This window comes from Balearica regulorum, chromosome 4, assembly GCF_011004875.1.
Source record: "Balearica regulorum gibbericeps isolate bBalReg1 chromosome 4, bBalReg1.pri, whole genome shotgun sequence".
NCBI lineage: Eukaryota > Metazoa > Chordata > Aves > Gruiformes > Gruidae > Balearica > Balearica regulorum.
Window position 1 is genome coordinate 17019850 of NC_046187.1, and position 24149 is coordinate 17043998.

General features: G+C 35.7%; 1 protein-coding gene across 3 annotated transcripts in view; it reads right to left on the minus strand.

The window, feature by feature from the left end:
- Positions 1-282: 282 nt before the first annotated feature.
- LRBA (LPS responsive beige-like anchor protein) overlaps positions 283-24149 on the minus strand; it is a 419285-nt gene continuing 395418 nt past the window's right edge. For 2 of the 3 annotated variants that reach the window (XM_075751281.1, XM_075751280.1), the window contains exons 54-57: positions 13029-13130; positions 11562-11776; positions 4123-4274; positions 283-1804 (exon numbers count right to left, since the gene is read on the minus strand). In XM_075751281.1, coding sequence (XP_075607396.1) covers positions 1714-1804; positions 4123-4274; positions 11562-11776; positions 13029-13130 — 560 coding nt within the window. In that variant the 3' untranslated portion in view covers positions 283-1713. The remainder of the gene's footprint in view (positions 1805-4122; positions 4275-11561; positions 11777-13028; positions 13131-24149) is intronic. The other variant, XM_075751282.1, reaches the window with a different exon arrangement.

A 24149-nucleotide genomic window follows, 5' to 3' on the forward strand; every position in this document is an offset into this window, starting at 1 on the left:
TTTGCCTAACAAATGTTGCTGCTCAATACACTGGCCACTTACCACAGAAGCAACAACTATAGTCTTCGTGTAATCAGATCATCCTTCTGCTACACAACACATAAAAATGTAATTCTACTGATACCACCATAACCACATCAGTATAAAAATGTAGAAAACACAGAAAACTTAGTCACCATTGCATAAACACTGAGAGTACTTTAACTGCATTAGTCATAGCACCTATTTCCTCTATTGTGAATATACACTGAATCACAAGAATCCAGTACTCCACTGAAGCTCTCAATTACAAATGTAATTTTATTTAATTTCTTCACTCAAACTGAATTTTCTCATTCCAAATCTTTACTGAAAGAAAGAGTAGCTAAATGCTTAGAAAAACCAGGAACTGCTCTAGTAGGCAGCTAGAGAAATGTATGTATCAATACAGATATGGAATGCAAATTTCAACTCATATAGATCACAACATACAAAGAAGATTTTTATGCAATACAGACTTACAAAACAGTAACAGTTCTTTTCACAAATATTTTCACAGAGTTCTGCACAGCAATCTTGTAGAAAAGTAGATTTGTGCAACACCAAAATAACTTACTGTTCCTTAGTATAAATTATTTTTCATTTCCTAAAAGAAAGAGGTAATTTTAAATGATTGGGCAGGATCTGACTGGATTTGGTGATAGCAAAATATAAAAGATATTGTTGCGTTACACAGAAAAGGAATATGGCATGTGCCACAGTATTGCAGGGGCTAGTTCAGGGAAGAAAGTCGCCTGCAAGTCTAGTGCTTCTGCTGCTGTACAGGGGCAGTGCACCAGCAAACACCTGCCTTTTTAGTGCTTTCACAGTCAACCAGCAGAAGTGTGCTTTGGTACTTGCACCTGTTAAAAAATACCTGCCTCTGTGGGTTTCTAATTTGAGTTTAAAGTCTTCAGAATAGCCTTTCTGATTTTGAGGAACAATCCACATTTTGGTGTGCTTTGAAGGAGATGCCAGGTAGAAACTGGAAGAGTTCACACTCGATGTAACAGAAACTCCCATTCCCAATTTCTCGCTCTTAACTGCACAAAACATACAACTAAAAAAGAACTAATTGTCTAGGCCTAGAAACATGCTTGAATAGTAACATTGATGGAAACAATTTGCAAAGTTTAAAATTACATTAACCATAATTTAAATATTACCATTGATTCCCAGAAACTTCAGTGCTGATGTAGTACAATCATTTGGAAAAGTACAAGACAAAGTGTGGTACAGATAGCACAGATTAAAATTCCCCAAACATCGTAATTAATTTCCATTATGTTAAAATCATATATTCCTCAAGGTTATAGATAAAGCTTCAGATGGAAAATCCGTTTCTTCATAATATAGCTAGAATGTGAGTTTTAACCATCTTTACTTTAGGCTTCTTTTACATATAGGGATCAAAATAGACTTCTCATTATGACTAAAAATATAGATTTTTTAACTACAGAACCCAGCAGCCATTTTTCTGCTTCTTTGCCCTTCCCCAAAAAAAGTCAAGCAAGGTCTACAAAAATAGCAATTAACTTTAAAAAATAGGTTGCTTCTTCCAGCAAATTTAAGTTACATTCAGATGTAATATAGCTATTTATAAGGACAACGTTGTGGCAAGTCACCACTGGCTGCGTTCAGTTTACTTCTGCCAACAGCTGCCTACGTCAGTGCTAATCTCGGTCTCTGTGAAGATCAGTATCTGGTTTGATACTCGTGGTGCCAACGATTGAAATCATTGTAGAAAACCACTATGCTCCCAGACGCCATGCCAGTCATTATACACCTAAGGAAAGCACAAGACCACATTCGTTAGTGAACTACCTCATGTTCAGGTATCCAAGTCAACGCACCGATGGGTTACATCAATATAGGCATGAGAACCCGAGGCAACGACCAACTTCCGCCGAAAACAGCTGGAGCTGGAAGTGCTCCACATACCAGAAAAGTCAAGCTTTGGGGGCTTCCATCTTGGGCTTCCAAGGACTCCAGCAAGCTGGATTTGAATAAAACTGCCATCTGCACCACCTCTGACAGATTTATGAATCGCAAAACATACAAAACACCATGCAACACGTTTGTATGGTCGGCCTGAAGCTACAATCGAGAGTTAGACAACAGAATTGTTTACCAGCATCACTGTCTGGCAAGGCCACTTCAGATTTCCTGGGATTATTTCTTGGCTTGCTTGGTTGGTTTTTGGGGGATACTGGAGTGGGATGAGCCCTGGTGAATCAGCCAAGTGAAGGAAGGCTAGGAGAAGTGTTCATTTCAGTTTTGCCTCCCCTTTTTAAGCACATGATCTACACGAAGGAACTGGAATTCAGTTGGAAACGTTAGTGTTTGCGTTTGAAAGCAATCTGAAGGCTTTGATTGTTTTGGAAGTGTCTGAAAGCAATCACTGTGCCTTCCCACAGAGGCACTCTTTCTGTCTAGATGCCATACCATTGGCCTACTACTAGAGATCATTTAGATCTGCCTGAAAAGGCATGACCTTCACAAAGCACACAATTACAAGAGTTTCTGTATCGCCTTTTCTATTGTCTCATACTAAAGTTTTATGAAAATCGAAAGTATGAGGACACTTAAAATTCCAGCATTTAGGAAAAAACCCTAAGAATCAGAAAAAAAAATCAGAGTAAAAAGTTGCAATTTTCCCTTAAAAAAAAAGACTAAATATAAGATCATCAAAACATTGCATTTTGATAGTATCACACTATTTCATTTCAAGAGCACCATTTTGATTGTTTTTCCATTAGGTTAAAAAGTCTTTTTGCACATTGTCACTCAAACATATACATTCATGCATACTAAATAAATTACTCTGAATAATTACCTGTAATTACTCAGTAATTAAAATATTCTGAGTAAATCTCTTCTGAGTTTCTGTGTCTTCAAACTCAAAGTGAGTAGGTTCCTAACTTGAACACATGGATAAATTTATAGATGTCCATATTAAATTTCAATTTATTGACATGCAAGGATTATGTTGACATGTCAATTATTACAGTTTAAAGATTCTCTAAATGCAAAATTTTATACATTTCAGAGGTCTAAAATTCAACAGCTGTAACTCCAGCTTTTGAAACATTTTTAACGATGGGGGCTTTTTAATGGAAAACTATTTCTTCCAAAATGCCTATAATATCTACTTATACTTAACAAGAAGTTGTTGAATGCTTGATTGAAGTCCACAGATACTGCTGGTTTGGATTTTTTTCAGTTCATTTTATGTAAGTTTTAGAAATGTAGTCCCGGTAAAAATGTTAAAACAGTCAGTATGGACTTCAGTAAGTGGAAGGTTGTGTCTCAGCAATGTGCTTTACTGCACAATGCAGTCATTCCTAGGGGATTTAGGAGCCAAATCGGCTTGAAAAGTACACAGAACTCCACTAAGCAAATACACCAAAGCAAACAAAATTCTAGCCCACAAGCTAAAAGTGTACAAATGAAATTGTAAACACCTGCCTTATAAACAAACAATACTTTTGCGATAAGAACACAAAAGGACTTTCAAGTACAGCTGCATTGGAAAATATAATGTAAAAATGCAGCAAAAATATTAACTCACTGCCTTCAGTAGAAGGAATCCTCAAGCAGGGTCATGCTTTGTGTGGATAAAATAACTTTTACAGAAGTGAAAATTAGTATTTGCTTTAGCAAAATATGGATGTGGGGGGGGGGGGATCTTATTGTGCAACTGTTCTAACTGGTCTATTTTTAACATAGAGGTCTGGAATTAGGAATGTGATTTGTATCACAAGTGAAAGAAGAAACATGAAAAGCACATATGTAACCTTCCACAGCCATGTGACCCACACTGTACATTGACACAGGCCAATAACTCAACCTATCTTGAAAGCAAGCCAAAGTAAGATTTCTTGACTTTCTCTTCATTCCCCCAACAGCTGAAATCCTGAAAAAGATTATCTACCCTAAATATGACATGTTAGAAAGAAACTTAGGCAAGCACAGACTTCTCAATATAATCACCAGGATCTGTGATCCACAGAAAATCAAAATGAGAAGAAAAACAAAAATGCAACTTCATTGCAAGTATATATTCTCTGAAATTCCAGTCTCTAGACCAGACTTTGTTCTAACCTTTGGTCATACGACAGGGCCATGGATCGGATTCCAGCATCACACCCTGGGTAAGCAAAAAGCTGCTTGAGGTCCCACAACTGCCACACCATGACAACTCCATTGTCTCCACCTGTAAGCAGATACTGTCCATCTCGACTCAGTTGAATTGCCTAAGGGAAAATCACAGGGGTATTCGTCAGATAAATATGTGTTGCTCTTACTCCCCCTCTTTTACTTTCATAAAAAAGTTTCATATCGGCAGCTGAATGTCTAGGAAGACTTGATATTGATACAAGCTTTTGGGAAGCAACATTATTGTTATGTTATTTTACCCAGCAATGGAATTGATGTTATTACGCACAAATCTCTTTAAAACATTAGATGTCACTAGTAAAGTTTTACCTCACCTGTGATTTATTCCATATTCCAAAGATCTAATACGAGGTCAGCTGAAGAAATTTACTCTTCTAATTAGCTACCTTTACAAGATCCAGCAGTACTGCCATTAAAATATAGTACCTGACATTCCCCCAAGAGTCTTTAAAACCAGCCTAGCAGAAGCTATCTTCCTTTTCTCTCTGGCAAAAGGCTGAATGATGGAGGGACCTGAAGTGTTATACAAATTAATGGAATTAATTTAGATCAGCATTTTTAGATTCTTGCTCTGGATTAATAAGATAATGACCCATCCCTCTTACTAGGACATGATGATCTTAAAAGGTCTTTTCCAACCAAAACAATTCTATGATTCCTTTCATTATCTATCCTGAAACCGCTTGTGACAAATTCAATGGCTTATAAGTTTGATTTTGCATCCATTATGGGGACTGATGGCAAATCTACATTTCAAACCTATATTTGGGATCCAGATTGTGGAGAAAGATGGGATATCACTGGTTTTCACAGTGAAAACTTCTTGAAACAAGAATCTTCAATCTATTTTTATATTTCTTGTGTGCTGTTGGAAAAATCATGATACGTACTGAGTGCCTGGAAGAACAGCAACTTTCCTCAGTTACCTGATGACTATACCAGATGATACTATCAGATATTAAGATGACTGAAAGCATGAGAAATATTTCTTAAAGAGGGATTTTTCCAGTTTAAATTAGCCAAAATGTGCTTTAAGAGAACTGAACTTGAAATTTTATTAAAATAAGTGATACCCTTTGGTGTCAGACAGACCACGATCCACTAGCCCAGTGCTGTGTCACCAACAGTGGCAGCAGGAGATGCTGGGCCACTCTACAGTCCCTCCCCTTGTGTTCCCCAGCAGCTACAATCACTGGATCAGGAATATCAGAAAGTGTTATCTCTGTCTGTTCCCTTTACTATCTATTTATGGACATGCTGCCCCTGAATATTCCTAATCTGTTTTGTTCATTACACAGCAAAATAGTTTTATCTCTTTTAAGTGATCCTCCCAGTTTCAGTTTCATATCGTGGGGTTTCCTGAATAACAGTTCTGCAGTCATCTCTTCCATTGTCTTCATTACTCTTGTAGACCTTCAGCATTCTCCACCTCAGAAAAACATTGAATAAAACTAGTTCCCAGCACCAACCCATGGAAGACTGACTTTTCTCACAGCAATAGTAAGATCTTACCCTTCCTTTCAATATGGGTCTTAGCAACTACTACTACAGTATCCCTGAAGAATACAAAACTTCTTCTGAAAGGAAGACTCTGTCCTGCTACCGTGCAGAAAAGAAACTAAGGCAGTAAAGGATACCAGGCCCTGATTTTATAGCTTCATCCTCCAACTATCTGGGAAAATTGAAGGGTTTGTAGGGTTTAAAAAAAAAAACCAACCAAACCCACCAAATCCCCCCAAAACCCCAAAAGTTGAATGAATTCGGTCATGTAGAACGACATCAGCATGAGCTACCAGCAAGATCAAGATCCTTAAAACTACAGTTTGGACCATTATTAGTAACTCCTGTAAGCCCAAACCTTTTCCTATGCTCTCCTTTCATTTCCAGATGCTTCATCTCAGTTCTCTGCTGATGTTTTCTCCCCAGCTTGACTCCTGTTTTTGCCCTTCTCTGCTCTCTACTTTTATTTTTGTACGCAATACTCAGCACAGCAGCGGCCTATCATGCTCTTCATTTAAGCACACGGAAGGGTGAGAAACAACTTTGCTAGTTGTTTGCTGGATGATTTGCTGTTATCAAAAGGAAAATAAGGAATTTTGCTAATATGAAGCACTATTAGCTAGTATTAAACTCCTGATCCTACCTACTCCCTCACTCCATTGCTCCTACTTTCAATTCTTATTTTTCCTTCACTCCTTTCTGCCTCCTCTTGTCTTCTCCCAGTTTCTACACTCCCATCTCTGCTTCTCTGCTCGTGTCGGTCTTGCAAACATATCTTTCATTCTCCCCTTGGTTCTGTCCTCGATTCTGCTCTCCTTTCTCCTCTGCTTCCCCATCAGTCCTTCCCCTTCCTCACCCAGAACCACCTCATCGCATTTCTTGCCATGGCATTTTTGTGCACCTCACTGTAGGGGATGATTGATTGCAGGGGAAAACTCTGCATCCCTGGGCTACAGAGGCTCAGTACAGAACGTAGATGCTACTGAATGCATTTAAACTGAGATTTGTGAATCAGCTAAATTTGGGCAGCTTTTCAACAAAATACACATCCTTCACACTAGGACTAATCAGTGATTAATTTCAGCTCCCTGACCCAAGGCAGGGAGCCACAAAACTTTTTAATAGAACAATGAAAGAATGGAGGATATTCAAAGCAATAGCTTTTCAATTCCAAACACAGGCGTTCTACAAATAGATTGATCCCCTTTAACTAAGTGTCACTGGAAGGCAAGGAAATTGCCTCAAGATGATAGTCTGCAAGCAAAATTCCAGCTCAAAGGTTTAAATTTAGGAAACAGCAGAAAAAACTGAAGATAGGATCTTACCAACATATCTCTCTCTGCTGAAGTCTGCAAGTCTTTTGGCACTTGCAATCTCTGCTTCTACATTTTTTCAATATGCAAAACTTGTAACATACTGTGATTTTAAATTCCTCAGGAAAAGGAAGTTGGTTTTTTAATATGCAGAATCTATGGCACATGCACCACAAAAATGAGAGAAACTAAACCACAAAAATGTTACATTCATGCAACATTTCAGTGTTTATACAGACTGCTGAAAAGCCTAGAAACCAAAATATACAGTGTACGTAAGATACTGCTTCATGAACACCAATAATTGAAGTCAGACATATTGCACATCTGTATTTTCTATATTGCTGTATTCTATACTATGATGCCAAATATATCCTTTAAGAATTATATGATGTGCAACACTTACATTAAGATAGAGTTTCCATATTGTATCACAAATTTTGAGTGTTTACGGCAACAACTCCCAACTGATCGGAATGAATCACATCATTGCTAAAATTTTATTTCGCACATAAACTTTAAAATTAAGGTAATTGAAATATAAGCCCACAAAAATATGCTAAGCACCTGCCAAAGCACAGCCCCAAGGAGCCTGAAAACTCATTTAGAGACCTTCTTAGAAGAGTATAGTAACTCAGTAAGAAAGGGGTAGAAAACAAACTGAGATAAGACTGTGAAAATGATCTAGAACTTGCACGAACCGAGTAGATGATCATGTGATCTAACACATCACACACAATTATTTAAAAAGATTATTCATTAGGAGCAAAAATCAATATGGGGTGGTTTTCTTCTCTATAGCAATGGCAGTCTCCTAAGGGTATTTTCAAATTGCAATGAAGACCGTGACAAATAATTATTTGCTACACTTATAAAATTCAGCTGATGAAAATCCATTAACCTTATGGTCATGGTTCACTTGAATTTTATACTTGAGGCTTTTACTGAAGAAATGCTATATTAAAAGGCAAATTAAAGCCATTAATCTTTAACTCTTCCACTACCTGCAAAATGCAGTGGGTTTTGTAATCTTTTGATTAAATAAAGTATAGGCTTTGAACCCTTACTAATACCTACGCAATTTTACTAAGTCATTGGCTTGTCATGAAGATGTTGATTTATTTATTTTTATAGTTTATTAATAAATTTTTCAGCCATTTGAATATATATATATATATATGAAGGAATGAATGAATGGAAGAAAAAGGTCACCCTGTCAACATTTCAGTTTCATGACAGGCCCTTCAAGATTTAACAAACGAAAGGATGCTTTTACTCCCAAGTACTCCAACTGGTATGGAAGACAACATGAATCAATTTTACTGTTCTGCTTTTCCCCAGCGTAGTTTATCTACAATTCTGCTAGGTATGAAACTGAAACAACTCTGCAACTAATCTTTCTCACTACATGAGCTTCAGACTCTCAAATAATCCCCAAAGCGCACAATTTCAGCAATGTTCTAAAAGCTGCATTTCTGACTTGTATTTTCTTGGAAAGTCTCAAAACTTTGCACAAATCCCTTTTAACATCTCAGATTTTTGAAAGGCAGTGCTTTGTAAAAAGGCAGAGCTGACACTGTGACAGCCCTGGCTTACAGCAGCAGGAGTCTTGTGGGCACTTCCACATTTCAAAACAGACTCAGGAAAGAAAAATAAATTGGTTCCTCTGGGTGAAACAGCGTACAGTCTTTGTTTAGGGTAAAATAACTTTACTTCTCAGAACAAGCAGACTATTTAGAGTTAAGTTATTCATTAAGATATCTAAACATTACTGAGTAGATGTACTGCGATACGCCTAAGCTCCACTGAGCAATACAGTATTTAAAACAAAAACAGGTGGAAGGCATTGATTAGACTTTGAATTTCCCCAGAGCATCTGAAATTCTTCTAGCAGTTTTCTAGCGCAAGAATACAGGGAAGAAAATCCAAATGTTGTTCCAAACATCACTGTTGAAAACCGCTAGTTTTGTCAATAACATTCTGAAATACTAGTCCATAATGACATACAAAAATAGAAACTAGAATGTTTCATTACAGATTCAACACGACCCTTTCCTTCCCTTTTCTATCCTCCTCGAGCAAAAGCCAACGAAAAGTGTTTGTCAGCACAGCCCATGGGTAGGTACTATTCATTTTAAATGCCCCTACTTTAATCATGCAGTTGCCACTTGCCTTCTAACATGATATAGTGCAGAAGCACTGGGAAAGACGCTGTAGGTTGTTTAAGCGTAAAGCCCAACTGGGCCCACTGGGAGAGAAAGAAAACAAAACAAAACAAAATAAAACCCAAACCTCTGTACATATGTAATTCTGGCCCACAGAGAGCAGAACTACCATTGCCTCTAGCAACATTCCTAAAGCTGTGGGTACTGACTGAAACACTACAGAAATTGTTTTAGCCGGCAAGGGATTTCTAGATATTTTACAGATTTGCTGGCCTAGCTGACAACATAATCACAACTGAAAGTGACAGATTATCAACATTATTATTGTAAAAAGAGAAAACACTGTGATATGTACTTGCTTTATGGAAAGAACTGGGATGAAGGGTAGGCTGAAAATCTCAAAAGCATTTGTACAAGGACAGCCAAAGGTGCAATTTCAGAGAACTGAAGAAAGATTCAAATTGAAGAAAGAATCTACATTAATTTGGAAAAATGGCTTGGGACAGAAATATACACATTCCTACATTGTTTCCCCAGCCTCAAATCTGCACTTGTGGCTGCCACAGCATCCAAAGTTCGAATGCCCTCTCGGTCCTGCAGACAGCACTCTCACTATGGTAGAGAGACCTACACAGAGTTATTTCTGCGTATTTCACCACCACCGTATCTGACATTTTGAAAACAGGGATGCTGGATTAACAGAGTATAGTACACCACAGATTTTAGAAGGTTTTAAGTGGAATACACTGAACTACACTGGACACTTCAGTGCTAATGGAACATTCACTGTTCCATGTAAATTATAAAATGGAAATAATGAAAATAATTAAAAATGGTTTAGTGGTGGAGATGGCAGTGCTAGGTTAACAGTTGGACTTGATGATCTGAAGGGTCTTTTCCAACTAAAATGATTCTATAATTCTATAACTGTAAGATCAAAATTCTTTCAAATATATTGACACATTCTTCCATGTTAAGAATTAATATGAATAGAGTTAAGAGAAGAACAGGTGCAAATATAAAAACACTCACAATTTTGCAAAACATCTGAAAGAATTTCAATAATTCTGTAAAACAACCATGAGGGCAAAGAGGCATTTCCTTCCTAATTCAAATAAAGGAAAAACTGAGTTTTCAACTCAAGAGTAGATTGGAAATCCCAGCAGCTGAGTTGCTCGGCTCTTCCATCAGATTATGGAAGTCAGCTTGTAAGTGTAATACTGCTATATGCTTACAACAACAAAAGTCTCCTCTTGCTGATGTTAAATAGTTAAATAGTTTTTACATAGGAAACACTTCTTTACTGTGAGGATGACTGAGCACTGGCAAAGGTTGTCCAGAGAGGCTGTAGAACCTCCATCCTTGGAGATATTCAAAAGTCATCTGGACGTTGTCCTGAGCAACCGGCTCTAGATGGCCCCACTTGAGCAGGGGGGCTGGACCAGATGATCTTCAGAGGTCCCATCCAACCTCAACCATTCTGTGATTCTGTGCCTCCCAGACCATGACTACTGGCACAGAGACCATAACTTCAGATAATTCAGGTAGCCTGAATGCTGACCGAGCACTGTGAGCTTGCTTCATGTCTCTGCTGCATTCTGTAACTTTCTAGCAGATTTGGTAATGCTTGTTCATTTTTCTTTTCCCTTCCCTTTCCTTTCTTTCTCTTTCAAGGAAAAAGTGGGAATATTTTTAATTCAAGGAAAGTATTCTTTTGACATTTCTGCTTCATTGCAATATAGTTGGCAGGTTCTGCTCTGCTTCATAGGTACTATTTCATAGGAACTGTCAAAAGACCTGCATTTTGTATTATAAAATAATTTCCATAAACCCCTAAGCTTAAAATGCCTCCTGCATAGTTTTGGACTTGCTCCATGTCTCTTGCAGCTAAAGATGTGAACATAGCTGCCTGCTCAGCAAATGCCAAAGGGCTAAAGAGTTGAAATATAGACATATGCCTACAACTTTCCTGAAGCTCAGTACAACACATGCTCTCTCAAGCTAAGATGAAGGAATGTAGACAGAGGTGCCAAAAAAAGGGAAAGCCAACATCCAAAACAGCATGTCCAACGACCTCCTACCTTCAGACTCAAAAGTAAAGAAGTAGCCCGGCTTCATCTGGTCAGCAATTAGTAACATTTGTACTTTTCAATTCAAGGAAATGCCTACAGGGTATTCCTTACTAAACGAGCAGTTATTTTAAAATTAAAACCAGTACTATTAGGAGTACATGGTCCCCTTAAAACATTTTTTTTTCAGAATGCTGCTATTATAGTCTAGTATCATGTGTTTTGGCTATAGAAAGAGTCTCCACACAACTCCAACATTGGTGGCTTTTCCTGATACTGGAACTGACGCTCCTTTGCACAGGTTTGAGTACACTCACCTTTATCTTGTCATCTGTTTCCATGGTGGCTTGAAGTCTCCCATTCACACTGAACACACAGAAGAGGCCGTTTTCATAATATATGACACAGTGGCCTTCTCTTGAAGCCTGAATAAGTTTTGGTCTCAGACAGTTTTCGGGACCTTCTAGTGTTTCAGGACCTTCTAATGTCCTCAGCAGATCTCCATTCATAGAATGTATGAGACATGGTCCTTCTAATGAGACAGAACAAAATTTCCAGTTACTGATTTACATGCTTATTTAAAGACATCATATATCAAATAATAAGTAATGACTTCTACTTAGGTAATCAGTATTATAATACAATATAATGATTTTTACCATGTTTCAGTGGATAGCCTATGACTTTAAGGGTGCCAGAGAGTAAAATGAACAGTTTATCCTTTAAAATCTTTGTATTAAGGTATTTTAGAGCACCTACCAAAACTAGTTAGAGACCTAACGGGTTTTCTTTTGTGGATTTTCTTTTGAAACTGGTAGTAGTTCATTTTGAGAGCACAAAAATAAATGTACTGAATCCTAAAATGAAATTTTCAAAATACAAAAACACACAGACCTAAGTGTAATGAATTTACATAGGTAGGTACTCTAAAAGTCTACACAGGTAGGTACTCTAAAAGTCTATATTCTCATATTAAGATTTTAACCCATCCATGATCCACTAAATATTTGCTTTTTAATATATTTGAACAAATACCTGATTTGCATGTAAGCCACAAGTGTTCACATGTATAAAACAGAAACACACACAGGTGCACATGGTGAGTATACCCAACTTTGAAAAAGTGTCTCAAAGTAGGTACTTTGGAAACAGTAAAGCAGAAAGATCCTAGTTCTAAGAAATTTCCAGATTAAAAATAATTGTGGACCAGCAAATAGGAAAATGATAAACAATATCCACGGAACCAACACCATCCTTTACAATTTGCCTGCCAAAAGCAGGTCTTTGAGAACACAAATGGGGCATATTACAGGCTTTGTAGCTAAGCTCAAAGAGCCTGAACAGAATTACTATAAATTTTAGTTGGGAGTTTAAATATACCCTTCATCAAACAAACAAGACAGCACATTCTCTTTCTCCTGAAACTAATTTTTGCTTCCCTTTCTGAGAAGTTATCCATAACAAACATTCTTTACCATCCTGGCAGGCAAGAGCTGTATCCAACTGTATGCTATATGCAATTATACACTGGATAAACAAACAAAAAGAAAAGTAATCAGTGGGTTATAATAGGGAAACTGATGTGGTTGTCTGTTCCTGTAAATGTTTGAATAATCCTCAGTTTTAACATGTTTAAAAAAAGGTTTCAAATTCCATAGCAACTAAAAAAGGGTTAGAAATAAAACCACCATAAAGTTAATAAATTCTGTCACATGAGACTATATTTCTTTTTGCATTAAGATTACAGCTTCATGAATGGAAAGAAATGACAACAGCTACCTTACCTTTTGAACCACTTATTACCAGGCCAAGTTCAGCACAAATGGTAGCACAGGTGATCTCATAGTCATGTCCTGTCAAAATAGCTCGAGGAGTTGCAAAATCACCTTCAATGAAAAAACAATAAAAGCAAACCTTGGTTACAATCTGTTTCTAAAATCACTGCTTTCAATCACTGAAGCGTCTTTAGTTTCCTTGCTCTTTGAGTGCACATTCCTTACAAATCACTTCTGTGCTACCGTTTGCATATGGTAGTTCTCTACTCCTATCTATATAGTACAGCAGCAGTATATTATAGAAATTCAGCCTATGTATTTACTAACGCACATTAACATAAAAGTCATGTGTGTGCTAAAACCAAACAGAAGTTGGAGCACACAGATTTGCGTTTCCCCCTCCCTGCATCCCTCCTCTATTTTTTTTTTTTTTGGTGTGGGGGGGTGTGTGTGTAAGAAGAGATCTAAGTCAATTACTACTTTTTCCTATAAGAGTAATAAGTAAATGCCAGTGTCACTATGACAGGTACTGAGAAGAGACCCCTACAGTATCCAAAGATGAAGTAAAACATCCATTGACTGATTTTATTTTAACCTAGTAACAGTGTTGAGACCTCAGCCTGATCTCTAGTTCCTTGTAAGATGTGGAGCTTGGACCATAATTAGTGTGAATTTCAGAAGAGTTTGCAAAATCAAAACACCCAAACCCAACATTAATTACCACTGCTCCTATTAGACATTTCCCTGCAACAAGAACAAATAAAATGGCATTTTTCTGAGATCCTCTTTGTAATCAAACATATACGAATACCATAAAGCAGAAGAAATTGTACAACTGGGACATTTAAAGGAAAAAAAAAATTATTCTCCAGGTCAAGACACAGAAAGGGTAAGCAAATGTTGTAAAGCTCTTTAAATAATTTTATAACTTCACTCACAGGTCATTCCCTTGATCACCCTCTTCAAGAGGGCTAGCATTTCATGGAAATCTCAGTGTTATTTCTGTATTACTATGTAATCAGTTCATTCATAGCATTTTACGAAGCTATTAAACTGTAAAGAATGTATCTCGGGCAATGTTATCATGCAGTTTCACAACCAAGTTTTTACGTGGCAGGGAATAATTTTACTTCACAATAAATGATGATATATGAGATACCAACAAGGCAGTAAAGCAGTGGTAAAATCCAACTTTTTTGCTTCAAAAGCAGGAGATGGTTTTGCAAAGAGACAGAGCAATAATAGGGCCAACTGACTCCACTGGTTACTAAGGTAGCATCATTCAAATCACACTTGGGGTTCTAACTTTTCAAAAGATAAAACCAGCATAATGTCATTAGTTTGTCCCTGTAGTCTTAAAAGTACTAGCACTACTGGTACTGGGTCTTACTAGAAATTATGGAAATATATTAAAACAGGTAGCTACCCACACGCTGCACGTGCACAGTGAGAGACTTCTGTGGAAAAGAAGTGTAGATCTGGGCTTGCATAAATAAAAACTTGGCTTACTCTCCATATATTACGTTTTTGCTCAGGCCCTTTGCAACACCTCCCAGAGTGTCCGTGTAGCTGCCACATTCAAATGGCTTTTCTAAAAAGGTCATAATCTATGACAAAAAGTATCAAATCAAGGATTTTGACCTTTCAAAATTGGATTTATTCTTCAGTTACTGTTATAATCTACAATTTATATCCACAATACAAAATCTTGAAAAGTAAATAAATCTGTTTCTTCTTAGATATATATTTAGCATATTTGTATATATATGTGTGCACATACACGCACACATATATGCATATATGTTATCAGCATTTTAAATCTGAAAATGCTTTGGAGCAACTTGCTGAATTGTCCCTAATCTCTTAATAAATAATCATTAAAAGCTATTGCTTTGGTTTTGTATAATGTTTGGCAAAACACTCTCAAGCCCAGGAAGTATGGCAGACAGTTCAGAAGCAAAGGAGAAACTCCCAACAAATTAGAAGCATAAGGGTAGACTTAATGACCTCTAGGTACTTCTCAGGTGGCTGATCCTACGAATGCTGACGACCCTTTTGGAGAAAATTTGCACTATTGAACTTTCCTCACTTACACATGGGGCAGGCACCTTAGAAGATTCATAAATGAACATTGTGTAGACAAGCCACAGATTTGCAGTTTTAGGGGAAAATGTAACAGCAACCATAACAGTCTTATTATCCAGTAGCAATTTAATTTTGTTTACCCAATTCTTTCTCCCTGTTGTCCCCAAGCTATAAAAGAGGAGACAGCTTTGTGCGTTTAAAGCTTTTGTTAGTTCGTTTTATTTTAAATGAGCTGCCTACATTACCAAAATTCTAGAATTCCGGTTTTATTGCTTTCTTTTGCTTTCAGAAATTGCATTTAACACATACTTGCATAGATCAGCAAGGAAGAAATCTAATTATATACAACACATGTCAATGTAACTTTTGAAATCAGAGAAGTTTTAAATGTACAGTGTTGTGCAGTAATCAATATAAGATGTTGGAGTTAGAAGGACTTACAAGAAGCAAGGTCTGAACGAATGATTAGGAGGTGCAGATAAATAAAATCCTCATAGTAAACTTACTGCTTACAGCAACTACATTATTGTAGGCTTTATCTACATTAGGCTGTCAGTAACTATATACATAAAATGTAGGAGATAAGATTCTTAAAACAAGAAGTAGAAACTGGGCATATGTATTTATCACAGTCCATAGAAAAGTAAAATTACATAAGTAATGTTCACAGCCTTTTTAGAATTTGGACTTGACTTCAAACAGAGTATAAATCTACAAGTGGCAGGATCGGTGTTTCATAAATTGCATTGACTGTTTACTAAATTACATTTGTTCTAAAGAAACACTTTAATGCAAAAAAGAAATAGAAGAAATCTGAATAGTATCTGTAAAGAAATTGGGACTTGAATAAATACTGTAAAAGAGGAGGCCTGTGAAAAGTCAGGCTGACTCCTTTTATAAGAATGTCAAGTATTTAGGGGTTTCCAAGCCTCTGATTTTCCAATAATGGGGTCACTTAAAAGCTGGTCGTAGAGCAGAACAGATTTCTTTAAAAGCTTTTAGACTGTTATTGCTTCAGAAGATTGTCATGGTTTTCAATAATGCAAAGAGAAAATTTTATTTTGTTGCTGGTTTAAGGGGCACCACTTCAAACTTTTCTAAATTGTTTTAGGGGAACCAGCTTGCAGACCTTTTGAAAAGCTGGGGAAGTGACTTCAAAGGGAAAAGAGTCTTTGTCCGCTAAGCAGGTTTACGACCACTGATGCAAACCCTAACTAAGGACTGAAAAGAATACTCAGTGCATCTTTATGGAGATCCTTAAGGAAGATGAACAAGTCAAATGAGATTAAAGATAGTTCAAATCCTGCCACTAATAACCAAGACACAACAGTTTTACAGATGTGCTTTTCTCAGCATAGCATAGGATATAATAATATCCTTAGTCCATACCATTGCTGGACTGCTACTTGAAGTTGAACGCTGTAAGAATCTTAACGCTACGTTCACATTGCAACAAATGTCATCAATGATTTAAGTCACAGGAGGTATACGTAAAGTTATTTTCCGGTAATGGGCAGAATACTTTACCTTTACAGTAACCATTCAAATTATTTCAAAAGAAATCTCCTACATTCCAATAAATATTTTCTGCAAAGCTGTTTTCCCATAGAAAACAGCATAAAATATCACTCTTCCTTAAGTGACTAAAGTACATTTTAAATCATAAAATTCAAGCTTCAGAAGATAAAAGAAGAGCACATGATATCATGTCAGCTTATGGCGATACTTCAGTGAAAAAATGTAAGGCGTTTGGAAACTGCGTTTAAAAAGGAACAGCAGGATTATAGCAAAGTCAAAACTTTCTTCTAGCTTAATGACATCCAGAAGAAGATACGCCTTGCTGGATAACAAGAAATCGGTTTGTGTTGCTGTGTCTTTCTCTGCTGTTTTTTCAGCTTCGGTGATGTTACAAACCAAAACAGGATCATGACATTTTAAATCCATCAGTAAATTCCTAAAATGACTGCCTTCTACATTTTCAGCACTAAACTGTAAGAGCTGAGCCAAACACAGGAATTAATTTAAAGAAAAATATCTCCCTAAAAAGAAATCAAACTAGAGATTGACTGGAAAACTTATCTCACAATAAAATACGAGATACTCTTCCTATTATTTCTGAGATAATATTATGCAACACATTAAAATTTAAAATATTTGAGTATGGTCCTTTTTATGTTTTATGCTGAGAAGACAGTTAAATATGATAAGTCACAGACAGCCAAACAGCCATTTCTAAATTATTGTTCTATGATTGCAGAGGTTGTAGGGCACTTTTAAATGGCAAATTAATTATGTGATTTTATGTCAATATAAAATCTGAATTAAATGAAGCATCAGTTAATCTATCTTTTTACCTACTTCTTGCAAAAATAAGTGATTGAGTACTTTCTCAGAAGGATACATCAACCAAAATAAGTTATATATGCAAGAAAAGTCTTCTAAAATAAATTTACAAATTTCACAATTTTGAAGTTGTTTCGTATGATAAAAATTGAGGAAAACAATAAAATGTTTGAAATCAATTTGAGAAGTACAAATGTACATACAAAACATAAGACATTTGGACAAAAATGCTTTCAGCAAAATGGAAGTAAATCAAGAAACTCACTGCTAGGTTTCTATGTGGATTATATAGCAAGTTTCAGAGTTTAATTACATCAAAGTGACAATTGTCAAATATTATATAAACTCTGTATATTAACATTATTTATAGATCACATACAGTGAACATTTAAGTAACAGTTAAAATGGTTAAAAACTCATTTCACTGGTGCAGAAAGGATGTGAGATCTTATTAAAGCGACACCGTACGATGTTACCAAAGTATTCCTAAACCTTCAGCTTGAATAATCTTTCCTTTGTAAATATGCGTTTTCATGTAACAATGTAATCTTTTCATATTATATAGGAACTTCACTGTTGTCCGGTTCTTCGCATGACGCTCCATCAGCATTTCCTCTAATTCCTTCAAACTACTTCACATCTGGTCAGGCTTTTTTTTTTTTTTTAAACAACAAAAAGTACAACCTTATGCCTCGATGCAAGTTTTGTTTTTGCAAAAGACACATCGACTGTACCATCTTCTGAAAAAGGATCAATATCTTTGATCAACATATCATTCTATCCTGAAGTAAAATCTAAAAACTTAACACAGAGATGATGCTATAGTGCTATTACGTTTGTTCAGTAAAGAAATATTAGATTTATCTTCATTTCAGCAAATTCATTTCATAGAATTCATTTCAGCAAATATAACACAGGGAAGGCTTACTGTACTCCTTCCCACAGTCACACTGTGCAACAAGTGACTAAAATTTATGCAGTACTAATATGAGATTTTTTCATACACATCATGTCAAGAGAACAGGTTCACTGTGTTTCCAGAAAAAACACAGTAAAGAAAAAGATGTAACAGGTCTTTGTGAATTGAATACTACAAATCAGATTTCAAAAGTCAATAAACCCCAGCCTCTTAATTCCTACACTACGTACAAGGCGAGGCTTTCTGGAATGAGTTCGCCCTTACTGGGGATTCATCTGCTGGAAGTCCTGGCAGTCGTTCTGCAGGACTCCTCCCACTGACTACAGAACTTTCTGAAGCACCTGGAAAGTATCTGCAGGTGAATATTCAGGGTCAGTGTTCACTAATATTTTCATATTTGCACCATCCCAACTTCATAAACTGCTACTTAAATATCAGCTTTGAAGTTTCAAAACACTATCATTTTTGTTTGAGAAGGTTCTAAAACAGCTTTATGAAGGGACTTTATGCTAAAAAAAAAAAAATCTATTATTTCCTTCATATTTCTCTCTTACGGTTTATAGTTCTAACTATTCCATTATGTAGGGAGTCCAAGAAAAAAAAAACCAACAACAAACCTCAACAGAAAAGGAAAAAACCCATCAAGTAATTATTTCAGTCAGAAATAGCACCTACTGCAGAATTGTTGAAAGATAAAAAATATTTTACAACCTGCTGAAACTGACCACTGATTGAAACTTATACAGTATTTAATACCTTGGGCAGAAAATAATCTGAGATGAGAGGTTTCAGATGAGAATTCAGCTCAATTAAGTATTTTTTAAATTATATTTTTTCTATTAAAATACCGTATTAAAATAATCTAATTTTGTTTAAAATAAGAAAAATGTATCACTGAAAAATAATATTGTTCCATAACAGCACGTATAAAAGTCTGTGCTTTAGCGATTTTATTGCTTTTGAAAAGTTAATTTCCAACCAATGCCCAGTGGTGTATTGCGCTAGATACACGCTTACCGCCTTTACATGTCGATGTGACTGGGAAAACCGATGGCATGCCCCAAGTTCAGAGCATACCTAAATTAGCTGTCTTTTCAAAAGTAACTGTTTTAAAACAACAGATACTTTTTTCAATTAAGCAGGCCATAATTCTCGTTACATATAGTATTCTTGCACTTAGCAGAGTAATGCTTATCTCTGTGATGCTAGCGTTAATAGAATTTAGATCCAGAAAACACTTAGAAAATAATTTCCAATCCGAGGCGGGATTATTGTATTGACTAAATAATTTTTACAACATTTAAGTAGGTAACTTTATTCTAGACTATAAATTATTATATCTTCTGCATTACTCTGTTCTGTCGTACACGGTATAGACTTTGAACTGAACGGTTATTTTTCCCAGCAACCAAACAAGGTAAATAAATGTGATATATTAGTACATCATCCCACCACTATGCATATGGTGCACATTAAGGTTGTATTCATTTACCATATGAATATAATTCCTTTTACCACATCAACTATTAGTTACAAGTTGTAAATATAGCATTGTTTTTCCTGGAACTCAAAGGTCTGCATTATATCATGAAGCACTAAATATCCTTATCCTTCTGGAGAATTTCATGTATATAGTTTTAGTGACACCTGAAGCTGGATACTGCCAAAAAAGCAGCATCAAAACTCTTTCTGTGTTTCCAGCCTCAAAATACATCCTGCCTTCGCTTGTGTCTGGATTGTGCCTCAAAACTCACTCTACGGTGTTACTTGCAATTACTTACTCTGACTGACAAATCCTGAAACACAATCTCTCTCAGCCAGGTGAAAACAGGGATGATACAGATGCTGAGCTTAACACTGTAGGACATACTTTTAGCCAAAACAACTATTTATAGTGCACAAACTTACATGCTCATCAGTACCAAATCACTAGGACTATTTAAGCACTTTCCAAACCATCAGTGGGTGCAACTGCAAGCTTCTTTCAATGAAGACCTTGTCCTCATATCTACGACATGACTTTCTTGGCATTATATAAATACAAAATTATATTGCTTATGCAGCATGATTGCAGATTTCCAGATATACCAGAATTCATCCACCTGTTATACCTCATCTTTTTTCTGTTTAAATATTTGGAGGCTAGAACCATCATTTATATGTAATTTATAGAGTACCTGGAGGAATGAGGCCTCGATCTCTTTGAGGTATCAATGTGTTACAGTTTAAAAATGAAATGACAGTGACCTTTTGTAGCTGTGTAATTTAAAGCTCAGTTCTAGATTCATGCAGATAGTCCCAGTACTTGCTGCACTGGCTACAACGGTGCCCTGTGAAGATACAGGGAATTGTAAGAGCAATTACAGCATCAGGGCCTCTGTCCACTAAGCTTTCATGAGGCTTTCAAGACTAACATCAAATAATGCTATAAATGTTACGTAGAAGATTATTTAGTGGTTGCTACCTTTTTCAAAACATGTTATGGATACTTTTCTAAGCCTTGTGGGTCTTCTTTATGAAAAAAATTTATTGCATTTGACTTAAAACAGGAATGGAAAAATTTAATATTGCACTTGATAAAACTCTAGCAAAAAAGAAAAAAGTATTCCATTGCTTTTTACAGTCGCACTTAACAAAACACTCCTGAACTATTTCTATTTCAGTTCATACATCAACCTTGAATTCATATTGTGCTTTCTCATTATAATTTTAATAAAAAGGATAAAAATTATACTACTTTTTTTTTTTTTTTTTTTTTTTCCACCAAATATGTGAACATATATATTTTAAATATTTTACTAGGCAGTGCTTCGGAGAGTCAGTCCCAAGATCAGCTTTCAACTCAATGCCAGCAGATGGTGCTAAAGGATTCTTGCTTTATATACAATACTGTGCTACTCTGTCCAGCCATTTTTGACAAACAAAGAATATGTGTTATGTCTGTAGTTAGGCAGTATTAAAATAATACTGAATTATTTACTGGCCTTTTTTGAAGAAGGACTCTCACAATAATATAATGTGTGTAGGGGTAAAAAAATAAATGTGCTATCGAACACCAGAAGGAGCACATGCAGACTGATTTTAAACTCTCACAGACCAACGCTCTTTCTTAGATGGACTACAGTGAACGGCATCTATAGCCTTAATAGCTGCAGCAATTCCAAACTTATTTTAGTATTTGGAGGCTCTGCAAATTTTTAGCTATTATGGTAGACCACCATTTGGGAGAAATTAACAATAATAGCAGAATTTCCATTACTAACATGATTACTGATTTATGGACATTTTGATACCCCTATTACTTAGCATGATAAATGCAAAAAGGAAAATTGACAGATAAGGTTTTTACAACTACTTCCAGATTACTTTTTTTAAGAAAAGAAGGTGTTATGCAAACAACTTCCTATTTTTTTAAGTAATAATAATTAAAATTCTAAATAAATATTTATGCTATAAACATTCTTCAGAAATGTGGAACGTTATCTTCTCTATTATCATTGGTTTTGAAACTGAAAAGTCCAGATCATGTAGAAACTTGGGAACCAAGATGTACGTTAATTCAAGGGGGAAGAAGGGGGAAGAAGGCAAAGGGGGTTTTTTGCTACTAAGTCAACAGCAGACGTAGGACCTGCTTGAAATCAGCGTGACTACTCACTGTGTACAGGGGCAAGCACACATGCAAATCTTCACAGAATTCACATTTACAGGATTAGTGTGTCTGAGTGCAAAGAAATTATTACTTATGACATTACTCTTTAATCAACCAACGCAAAGATGCTCATCAGGTCATACTTTCAAAATTTAAATCACCTGCATTATCCACTTAGATAACCAATTATCAAGCACTCAGTTATAAAAAATTTAAATTTTCAAACTAAAAAATGTATGTAGATGTTGTTGTAATACAGGTGGTTCATCTTTTGCTATTATCACTAACAGAATTAAAACTAATGATTTCTCTAGTCTCAATACCATGGCTTTAATTTGATGATAATATTAATTGATAAAAAGTCTTTCAGGTATTCAAATACTGATTTTGAAATTTAAGCTACAAAAACCCAAACAATATACAGTTCTTTTAAAAGTAGCTTGGATAGTAGCTAGACTGTTCTTCGGCAAGACAGGAAACTGGTGATTAAATTTTGAATCCTTTGGGAGATTTCATATTTTATAAATTGAAAAGATTATGTATTTTAAACATTTGTATTTGAGGAAGGTATTCTACATGTTAGCAATAGTAAAACTGTTCAATGAATCCTCTCAATTAAATCTCATTTAAGTCCAGTAATTGTTTTTTTAACGTAAGTGCTTACATTCACATGTGCCCTGCTACACAGCTACACTACTAAAAGCATTTCATTTCTCTAACACACTTCCAAAAACCTGAATACAATACTCTCTGAAACATATAAAACTATGCAATGAAAGCACCCCCATAATCCTCATGATGCAAATGAGATACAGAAAGTAACATTTTCTAATTTTATGGGCTAACATAAAAGAGGTAATATAATTTGTTTTATTCACATATGTGTGGAAGATCAATGCAATAACTCAGAAGAGATCACATTAGTATTAGTAGTAGTAATACAGCTATACACAGACTCTACATTTCATTAGTACTGAATACTTTTATCGGTTAAGTCTTAATTTCATTAAGCAAACCAAATTTCTAAATAAGGTATTTTTGTTTTTCAAAATATGAAAACTAAAAAATAATTTTTAACAAATCTGTAGATATTTTGAAAGCAATAGAACATCTATTATGTTCCATTCATATAGAACATTCTCATCACATTTATGAATATAGTGCAAGAACAGCAGCAAAGTGCTTCATCTTCACCTACAGTATGGAAATGCCTACCATTTTATTATCACAAACCATTTTATAAGCATAAACAGTATTAAGACAATTAAATTTACCACTTTAAACCTTCCTTCCAAGAAAGTACATCCAAACAAAATAATTACAGTGAAAAACCAAAAACTTTGAAGACACAAATTGACATTCACCAATGTGATTGACCTCTACTGGTTAGTATAGGTGAGGGATCGTTAAGAAGGAGGATTGCAGAAAATGGGATATTCCAATTACAAAGGTGTTTGTTGGTAAAGGAATACAACAAATATGTGTGTAGCAAGCTAATTGGTGACAATTTTTAATATATAAGCAACAGATAGAGATGACCTTCTAGGTATGTTTACAACCAATATAGCAAAACAGATCAAAAACATGGTAGTGAAAGGAACTTACATGGAAGTGGTGAAGATATGAGAGTGTTCAGTATGCTTTATAAGGGAAAGAACAAGGACAAGAAGATAATTTTTTGAAGTATTTTGGGAAGACAGGTTTCAGTAGATACAAAACATTGTTCTGTAACATCTCATGGGAAGTTAAGTCTACAGAAAAACAAAGGAAAAGGTAATAAGGAACGGAAGTTCCTGCTCCAGTGCAGCAGAAGACGACAGACAAGAAGATACCAGCTGGCACAACTGAAAGTTCACCAGTGACTGTAAACACAGGAAAGTCAGGCAGAAAGATCAAAATAAGTGAGATTTTTCTGAACCAGTGTAAGAGACAAGGTATGAACAAGCAGGGACAAAACCAGGATACCCAAGCATAGACATGATGCAACTAACAATGACATGAGGAATAACAGTCATTCCATAAACACAAAAATATGTGAAGTTTTCATGAGCAGTTGGTCTGTTATTAAGAGCAAGCAATACCAATAGATGATGCCATGCGGTTAGAAGTATATCAGTAAAAGTCTTCAATAAAA